This window comes from Diplotaxodon limnothrissa, linkage group LG1 (assembly GCF_057381915.1).
Source record: "Diplotaxodon limnothrissa isolate DT_005_m linkage group LG1, D_limnothrissa_male_GT1.1, whole genome shotgun sequence".
In the NCBI taxonomy this organism is placed as follows: Eukaryota; Metazoa; Chordata; class Actinopteri; order Cichliformes; family Cichlidae; genus Diplotaxodon; species Diplotaxodon limnothrissa.
In genome coordinates, this window is record NC_140596.1 from 12104700 (window position 1) to 12114776 (window position 10077).

Sequence of the window (10077 nt, forward strand, 5' to 3'; positions counted from 1 at the left end):
GTAAGTTCCTTTTTAATTTGCCATTTTAACAGTGTTTAAATGTGGCCGCCAGTGGCGGTCCTAGCCTGTTTGGCGTTGGCGCCCTGGGCGAACACGCCCTCTGGCGCCCCCAGACACACAAAACATATTAAAGACTGTACATTAACATAAAACGGTTGTACACAGACACACATATGAAGAGAGAGAGAGTATGCATAGTATGCAAACGGATACCAAACAGCCATCATAATTCGTCATGCAATGAGAACAGGACAAATCAACAATTGACAATGACTAATTAATACTAAAATCTGTAACATATTGTATTGTTTGGAGTTTAGTCTGTTACTGTTACTATTTTTACCATTTCTTCTTGGAGCAACTGTAACCCACATAATTTCCTTAGGGATTAATAAAGTATTCTGATTCTGATTGTTTCAGGATGACCTGCCATTATCCAATCACACATCTGCTTACCTGCATCTTTTGCTCATTTCTCCTCCTCTTCTTTTCTCTTTTTTCTAAACTGAGGACCTGATGGCTTTGAACTTTTCTTGTCCATCTTCCATTGGTTTTAATTTTGCACTCCAGTATGAACACCCATCTCTCAACCCGAGGATCACCACAACATAACCTAACAGACCTACACCTTAGTTCACAGATTCACTTCGTCTCTAGGGTTTATTTCTGAGATTTCACACAACCCAGGATTCAAGTCATAAATACATAATGGGCTTGGATTTACAGCATTATAAATGAAATGTGCTCTATTTGGAAGCAGCCCCCCTTTCGACGGGTTGTGTGTGAGACTTTAAATCATCAAACTGTAAATATTAAATTGTTATTGATCCCTTTACCCCTAGTCCTAAAGTGTATATTTATTTTCTTACTCTTCTTATATATATTGTTTGTTTACTTGCACTGCTGTAACTGGAGCCTCGTCGTCTCGTCTCTCTATATACTGGACTGTATGTAGCGGAGATGACAATAAAGTTTACTTTGACTTCGGCAGCAAGCAGGTGCACCGAGTGCTCTCGCGCTCACTATAGAATTTCGAAAAAACATCGGTGCCAATTATAAGTCTGTATCATAATGTCTGGTGTTTTCGTGTTTGTTGTTTTGTTTTTATTTTGTTTTATTTTGCGAGATGGTTAGGTGCTGCTCCAGCCGGTCAGAGAATCCCCCGCCGCCCCGCCCTCTCCTCCCTGCGCCGCAAGCAGCAGGCGCACCTCGCAAACGAAGGGCGCCGTTACTCCCCGCAAATGGGCGATAGAAAACCGATCGGTGCGTACGCCATTCCCAATATGCGCTGGCTGACGTCGGGGGAGCTTTTTTTTTTTTTTTGGCCGATGCCCGTGATGCCGCTCCCCACCACGATGCCGCCCCGGGCAACCGCCCGTGTCGCCCGTATCTAAAACCGCTACTGGTGGCCGCAGTACCATTTGCTGTGTGTAATGTATTGGAAACGATTTAAAATCACATTTTAATGATTGAGTACAACGTCTTGATTAAATGGGGCAAATATGAGAAAACAGTCAAACAGGAAACAAATAGAGTTTTTGCAAAGCAACCTCCTTCAGTAAAGCACAAAATAATAATATGAAAAACTATTTGCAATCAGTGGAAGGAAAATCTTAGAACAAAGTTAACAGCCTGCATTTATATAGTAAAGTTTGGTGCACTTTGGTCTTTCACTTCAGCCAAAGAAAATCCTTTTTGTATTGTAAAGTATCACCATGCCAGTATATATAGTATATATTTCCAGTGGAAACATAATTTGTTACAAGCCATAAAATGGATATGTGTTTGCTTGCTCATCATGATACCTGACAGTGAAGCTTCCTAAGGGCTCTTGTTTCCTTCTTTAAAAAAATAAATAAATAAATAAATACATTGAATTTGGAGTGACAATCCATGCCATTCACCAGCAACTGTACCTGGAATGATTTCAAGCAATAATATTTTAATCCCATATTCCACTTCTTGGGCTTGTGGGGGTATCCTACTCCTGCTTATGTGGCCTGATCAGCAGGCCATACAAGTTTGTGTGTGATTCATGTAACAACAACAAAAAAGAATCTTACAGCTAAAACATGCACATGACAAAATAACCCAATACAATAAGTGCAGACTGTAATCTGTGAAGGATAAATGAAGGTAATTGGTAAGTGTTGGAGCTTTTTATTTCATGCTAAAACCATCAGCGCCTCTCTGTGGTCAACCTGCCAAACAGCAAGAGGCTGATTCTCTGGCAAATGGTACATTTGCATCTTACAAATGGGCACACCCTAAATTGACATTCAATACAAAACAGTGACTTTTCTAGACAAACTGAAGATCAGAACACATGTCAGATATCTAATGCTTTTTGTTTTTCTAAAAGTAAAATAACCATTACAACTCATTTAAACCTGTGATGTAAATCTGATGCTTTTTGGTGGAAAATAAGCATGTCAACAAGAAGCACCAAGGACATCAAAGAGGGCCCTCCAAATATATTTCCACCTGAAGGCTTGTAATAATACTCTTTCTTACTGTAACAGTTATACACCATTCAGTACTGCAGCTTCCTTTGATTTTACAGTGCAATCCCCGATGAACTGCATAGAAGCATTAATGAGGTTTTAATTAGATTTTACAGAGTAGCATCATCTAATATAAAGTTGCAAAGTGACACTGGATCTTTGGTTTAAGTCAAAAAAGAAAAGATGAAGCAACTTCCTAAATAGTTCATCATTCTAACAGTACATTAGTATAATAATACGTTCATTTAAATACTTCAAAGGTGGTTATAACCTTTTTGACCTCGTTTGTAAAACTTGCTACAAAAACATGCAGATTGACATATTAATATCCAACTCATAGAATGGAGCTACTACGTCTTGAAAACTACTTTCATTTGAAGAGTAAAAACACATACGAAACACATGTAAAAGACTACAAATGATTAGCATGTCCTTTAATAGAGGAAGGCAAAATTCCAGCTTCCTATATATGTTAAGAGCTATTTGTTTGCATAGTGTAAGAAAGAGTTGCTTTTTAAGAATCAACCCTGTCAATAGAGATCGTTAAGATCTTCACAGCCTGGTTGTTCAGCCTTTGGCATTGCTGTGACTTCATGTCCTTGACCTTCTGTCTTGAAATTCTACATCTGGTTTTCATTGTATTGCGGGCTGGAGTACTGCTCCTGCATTGCTCCAGCTGCAGCACCCATGGCAGCCTGCTGGGCTGCTGCTTGGACATGAGGGTTCTTCCAGGCTCCAGTGGACCATTCCTCCTGAGCTTTAGTCATGCTAGCCCCACTGCCCCGGTAGAAATTATGGATCTGCATTCAAAGTGGAATAACAAGTCATTATCAAGAAGCAATTATAGACTAAAAGTAAAGTAGGTTTAATTACTTAAGTTGATGCTGACATAGATTAGATACTTTATTTCCTAATCCTTAATTCTGTAGACCTAAACCATTTGTATAGTGCTGTAGATACTTAAAAGGATTCTCATTTTAGTGGTAAACCCAACAGTGCTGCTCTGCAGGAATGAATAAAATTAATCAAATTTCTGGAATGAACATGGCCTTGAAGCTACAGATAAATAATTTTTGAAAAATTCAATTTAATAGAATTAGCCTTTATAAGAAATACCTATCTACTTTCCTCCCTTGAAGTAATGCACCAGTAAAAGTCTTACCCTGGTGAGTGCAATGAAGGACAGACAGGCCACAGCAGTGAACATGATTGTAGGGACCAGCATGATCAGTGCGATCAAAATATTATAGCTGAAAAAGGAGATAGTAGCCAACCAACCACTGAAAAAGATAGAAAGGACCATTACGGCAATGAAAAAAAGAGGATTTAATTTTAGAATCTTAACGCTACAGGAATCTGCTATTGGACTGACTCATATTACCACTGAACATCAGGCTGTCAAATGGCAATGATTTTGTAGACTTTAAATACTTTAGTATAAAGTTTAAAAGTTTTATAGCTTATGCATGAGGGTATGGAATTGCACATGGTGACATTTATAAACTTTATGGAGACTGTCATAATATTAATTTGTGATCATCAGCTTGAGTAAGGTGACATTTTGAGGATTGCTTTAACAGCCTCTCAAAATCTAATAACAGGACTATCATAAAAGTTATACGAGGGCCATATCTGATGGTCCATCACTGTCATGTTAATGAAAGCAACAAAGTCTTCAAAAATACATCTCAACTAACCTGAACTTAAACTATTTATGCACCTAAAACACACTTGTTGGGATTAACTGTTTGTTTAATTTTTGTGCTTGTTTTTTGACATATTAAACAATGTCCAATTTTAATGTTCAGATTTATTTGCACAGCAATTGATCAAACATGCACGTATGCTGGTAAAAATGTCTGCCAAACTGTCTGTGGCATTTGTGTAATACCATTTATTGTTTTAGAATTAAGTTTAAATTGTTTTAGTGTCAGAACAGTTAACTATACAAAATATAATTGTAATTTTCATAACAAATATCTGAATAGATTAATAAACACAAAAATATGCCTTTCCAAATTTGAACATTGTAAGTCAAATGTAAACAAATTAGATATACAGTATATGACATATATAAGTAGTAGTATATAAGTTTATAGTTTACTGTGACTCTGAAGAGGATAACGCTCCAGAAACAATATATTGTTTGACCGACATTGTCATAGTGCTTCAGTCCTCCTGGTACTTCTGTCAGTCTTTCTCACTCTCCACCTTGGTGCGCTCTCTCTCTCTGTTTGTTTGTGTGTGTGTGTGTGTGTGTGTGGTAACAACACCTTACCTTTCAGAGGTGTGATCCTCTTAGGCCCCGCCCTCCAGCCTGGCACACCTGTAGTAATCAACTCACCTACTACTCATCTGGTGATCAGTCAGCTCCCTTCAAATACTGAGAAAATTCCTTCAGTAGAGGTAGATACTCACTCCTGTTCTGTAAGTTTATCAGCTGGGTCCTTGTGTGTTTCTCTTCTTTCAAGGAGTCTTCTCTGTTTTCCTCAAAGAGGATTTTTCCGTGTGAGTGTGAACTGTTTTGCTATCGAGTCTAAAGACAGTGAAATCTATCTGACCATCGGCTTGTATACTGTGCATAGGATCTGTGGAGGTTCCACAGAAAGACACTGTAACACATCACTGTAAATCATGGGTGTCCAACTCCAGGCCTCAAAGGACCGGTGTCCTGCAGGTTGTAGATGTGTCCTTGATCCAACACAGCTGATTTAAATGGCTAAATTACCTCCTCAGCATGTCTTGAAAGTCTCCAGAAGCCTGGTAATGAACTAATCATTTAATTCAGGTGTCTTGACCCAGGTTGGTCACCCCTGCTGAAAATAAATTCACGAACTGCATTCTAAGTCTGCGTTTGGGTCCCGTCTGCTCTTTGAGTATGACAGGCATGTTTGGGTTTGTAACCTTCGTTAGGGTTACCATTAAGCCAACAACCCAAAACATGTTAAACAAAAAATAAAGTTATTAATTTATATTAGAAGTGTTGCTGGAGCTTTATTCTCTTCAGACGTTATACTCTTCTCTGCACCTTGAAAGTAAGTGAAGTTGTGCCTGACACTTCTGCCCAGTCTTACCATACTCCCCATCCTGGGATGCCTATGCTTTGGATGACACTAATCCCAACTTGAGCCATGAACACAAAGAAGAAGATCATGAAGTTGAAAGAGCTGTCACTCCTGTGAAGAATACAAAAAAAAAAAAGACTATTAAGCAGTTACATCTGTGAAGCTAAATTTAGTGCTATATACTGTATGTCTACATGTTGCATCATCTACTGTTTTAAACAAAGACAGTTTCCCCTACTCGACATCAACATCTCTCTTGGCAGCCCAGTCAGCAACTACATGCTGCTGCCATGTAGTGTGTCAGCGCATGAGACAATATATTCATGTCAGCAGAGCATATGAAAATTGCACTACCCTTCAGCGAAAGGTTAGAGAATGTTCTGAGTGTCCTTCTGTCCCTGAAGGGACATTTATCCCTGTTGCTACTCAGCACTTTACAAAAATGGAGGACAAATTAGCTTAAAGACAAAACAAGAGCAGACCACTATTTTAGATGTGTATTCAGCTTCGTTAGCATTTAATCTATGTAAGACTCAGAGTGAGTTTGTTTTATGTTTGTTTTCTGTCATATTTAACAATGTCCAATTTTCATGTTCATAAATGAAAGAGTATATATACATTTTTTCATCTTATAAACAATTTATGAAAGGTTCATGTACTGCAAATGCTAACTGTTTCTATGGAATAGTGTGTTGAAGTGACCCAGGGAGCTATCCACAACTGGAAAATTCTTTCTTTCCCTGTGAATCGTGACATAGATGGATCTTGAGCTGCCTTGTCAGAGTTGGGTCCTTACCCAGAGGGGTTAAATTTCATGTCCTTTTCCTGTTTATATGAAAAGACATCTGTACCTCTCATTTAAAGCTGCATCTCAAAGACTTCTCTTAATTTTGGGCTAAAAACAACAACAACCATGAACTATTTTTGTGTGAAACTATAACACATAATATTTAAAAGGTCTTAATACTATGACATCTAAAACATAACACAACAACTTCATTCCAACTAACATAGTTAAAAACAGTGCTTGGTATTATTGTATTACTTCATGTTTGACTTACTTGAAGGCCTTGTAGATGGGCCTGAACCAGCAGACATATGAGCAAGGAGTGAACATGAGGACCCAGATGATGGCCATGCCAAAGTTTGTCACACCACCTCCACCAAACATCCAAGCAAAGCAGCCAAAAAGATTCACAACAAGTGTGGCACTGTTAACTGTAAGAACACAACAACAACAATAACAACAAATCAAGCATTGATGCAAAAGAAAAAGCCCTAAAAAACACCTGTCTGATACATAAACATGCATAACTATGGACCAGTTTGGAAAAGTAAAGAGGAGACAGCCACAAATAACTTTTTAGCTGAAGTCATTTTCTATTACCAACACTTGGCTCCATTTCAGCCTCTGCATTCACATTCCAGTTTTGGTTTTTAAACTAAACAAGAACTCTATGTCAGTTTCAAATGTTGGTCTTTGGGGAAATTTTGAAAAACTTTACAAGAAAAAGAGAAAAAAGTGAAGCACTGCACAGGTGGCACATGACAGCTATTTGGAAAACACTTTCCCCAATGCACAGCACAGCAAAATTCCTGTTAGCTTAGAATGATTTTCACAAATTAAATGAAGAAAAAGTACTCGAGCACAAAAATAACAAGCCGTGTGTGCATCATGGCAGAAGGCAAAAATCTGAGCAGATTGGGACTTTCAATACCTGCTTATGTTTATCTTTTTTTTTTTTTAAGTCGCACGCAAAAAGAAATTTAGAGCAATTATAAATTCTTCAGTGTGACAGATGCATATTTCCTGCTATAACATTTTCTTACACAAAAAATCATCTCAAATGCTGAAACTAATTGATTGGTTTTGTTTTTGTAATACTGATTTTAGAACTTGTTTTAAATTTATTGTATCACATTTCAAGACAGAGTCATGTTTACAACTGTGTTGCATCACCTCTTCTTTTAGCAGCAATCTCTTTAATGAGTTAGAGAGGCAGCGGAGACCAACCCTTGTAGCTTTCATAGCTACATGTTTTCACTATCTTGCCTGATGTCAGATTTCAGCTCCTCAAAAATGTGTGGTCTCCTTTATTGTATTTTTTGTTTCACAATGCACCAATTTTTTTCAGTGGGTGACAGATCTGAACTGCAGGCCTTCCCATACTGATTCTCAGCCTCGTCCCTTGTGGTCAAAAACTTCTCTGGATTCTCTTAATCTGTTTTCTTATATAATGCAATGATGATAAAGAAAATTATAAATTCTTTACAGTTTTCCCTTGAAAATGTCACAGTTAAACTATGTTTTTTAACCGTTTATATTCACAGTCTTTACTGGTGAATCCCTCCCTATCTTTACTTAAAACACTTACTGATTCTCATCTTACCCCTATCACAATATGGCCCTTTTGCCAAATCCCCAACTAACAAAATTCACTTCTGAACTTGTCTCATTTGACCAAAACTGTTTGCAAGTATTAACAATCTTGTTTCACCTTTAATACTTTTTACTGCGTATTGGTGTATTGCCCTGCTCCTTATAGCAGTTCTGACACTGACTCCTGTGTCAGTGATACATCATTTTTGAGCTCTTTCGCACCCTTCCTCCTGCCCTCAGTTCTCTTACATGAATTCATGAACAGGCAGGAAGTTTCAGAGTACAGCAATGTCGCAAACACCACTGTACTTCATGTTTATAGTGCAGTAAACTTTGATGAAACTGCTCCTGGCAAAGATTGTTCAACACAATTTTACTGTTACTGCTCTGCTCAAACCAAGGCCATCTGGTCAGTGCTGTGACTCATTAACAAATAAACCAGTCAGGACATTACAGCCACAGCCCATAAAAAATCTTCTTGGACCTAAAGGACCCTTGTAAACCACTGCCCTTCTGTTTCATAGTTGTTATCATCAGCTGATCACAGAGGATAAGACACTTTATGGGGCCTTCAGGAAAATTATTTTTTTCTGTTTTTCTGTTATAGCCAAGGTAGAAAAAAAGAGTTTCTCTCTTGAAACATAAGCTCGGAAGTTTGTATAGGAGTTGCATTTTCATGACAGCTTTGCATCATGACAATCAAAAAAATAACATATAACATATAACTTCAGTTTTATTCACTTACGCATCCACAGATGGTACATTTTCTTGCACATGCTGCGATGCTGTTCAGGGATCTCCTCAAAGTCTTGGTAGAAACACGGCTTGAGAGGAATGAATCCAGGCAGTGGGGGGAAATTTGGCTCTGCAATAAACAGTTCAATACCAGTTATAACACTAAATACATCCGGGTGAGTAATGTTTTAATTTTGACTTCAGTTCGTCACAGTTTATTTACTGACCGGCCATTGGGAAATACTGTAAAGCTTGCTGTTTCGAGTAATCCCTCTTTCAGACTTTTCAGCCTGTGAAGTTAGAAAACATTTTAGATTAATATAGTGTGTATAGCACTTTGCATGCGTTTCAACTGCATGTCACTGGCAACGGAGGAAGTCCGGTGAAGGAATGGATTCTACATCGCTGCCACATAAACACAGTGTACTTTAGAGGAAGGAGAATGTTACAAATTCACGTCTCCGTCGACATTCTGCCGGGGGATTTAATGTGTGTGCTCTCCCAGTCATGTCCCAGTGGTGCTGATAACACTTTAGTCCTTCCGGTTTAACAGAAACATAAATCAGGCAATCTGCCCCCAAACCCAGTGACGATCAACAAGCAAGCCGCATTTCATCGAATGAAATGTTCCAACACACATTCCCTGCACATGTATTTGAACTGCAGAGCCAGGAATTACGGATTCGGCAGGAAACATAATCTGCTTACCTCCTCCAGAGAGCAGCCGCTCCTCTCTTTAACGTGCTCTACAACCGAAGCTTCACCTTCGCTTTAAACAGATGAAATCCAATCGGACGGAATCTACAGGTAAACTGTTAAACTATTTCAAGACTTTGTTTTGCTCTGTATGACTACAGGAATCGATCCTAACTATGCTGTCTGTCGGCCAATCACCGTGCTTCAATCTGCTGTCACTTTGATTCAGACCAATGGCCTGATTACTCTAATCCTTGACGTTGTATTGTTGACCCAATCATTGTTTGGCTCTCTGTCCATGGTGCTGAACACGCTGCTAAAACAAAAGTGGCGTTAACCACCCTCCTCAGTATTTACAGTTGTCCTAAAGCAACTTGCAGACATTAATTGTGAACTGGAAACGTCTAATCAGGTCACACCTCTAATCACATCAGCAGTGGCGATGTTTAAAAATATATATATAATTGTACGCTGTTTAAGAAAAGAAAAAAAAAGACAAGAGGGAATTCCTTCATAATGTAGAAATCCAGCTTTACCAAACTCTGCGTGGTGTAACACCACCATTCGGGACACTTTCCTTTCTAAACCTAAGCGTGAAGCTTGAGATAGTTGTTCGCCTAAACACTAAAATGATTTCTATTTCTATATTTTGTTAGAAAAATGAGAAATAGGTACAGTGGTCTAACTCGGGTCTAAA

General features: G+C 38.4%; 1 protein-coding gene across 1 annotated transcript; it reads right to left on the reverse strand.

Annotated features, from left to right (window-relative positions):
- Window positions 1–3124: 3124 nt before the first annotated feature.
- Window positions 3125–9155, reverse strand: scamp5b (secretory carrier membrane protein 5b). Its single transcript, XM_085351176.1, has 6 exons — window positions 9142–9155; window positions 8695–8846; window positions 6631–6787; window positions 5579–5680; window positions 3667–3784; window positions 3125–3304 (listed from the first exon to the last, which is right to left on the reverse strand). Exons 1-6 carry the CDS (start codon window positions 9153–9155, stop codon window positions 3125–3127), a joined length of 723 nt encoding a protein of 240 aa, XP_085207302.1.
- Between the last annotated feature and the right edge of the window lie 922 nt (window positions 9156–10077).

Coding starts and splice junctions, on each gene's coding strand:
- scamp5b (XM_085351176.1), bottom strand. Junction 6,788..8,694: donor AATGTACCATCTGTGGATGC/GTAAGTGAATAA, acceptor GTGTTCTTACAG/TTAACAGTGCCACACTTGTT. Junction 5,681..6,630: donor CCCATCTACAAGGCCTTCAA/GTAAGTCAAACA, acceptor TATTCTTCACAG/GAGTGACAGCTCTTTCAACT.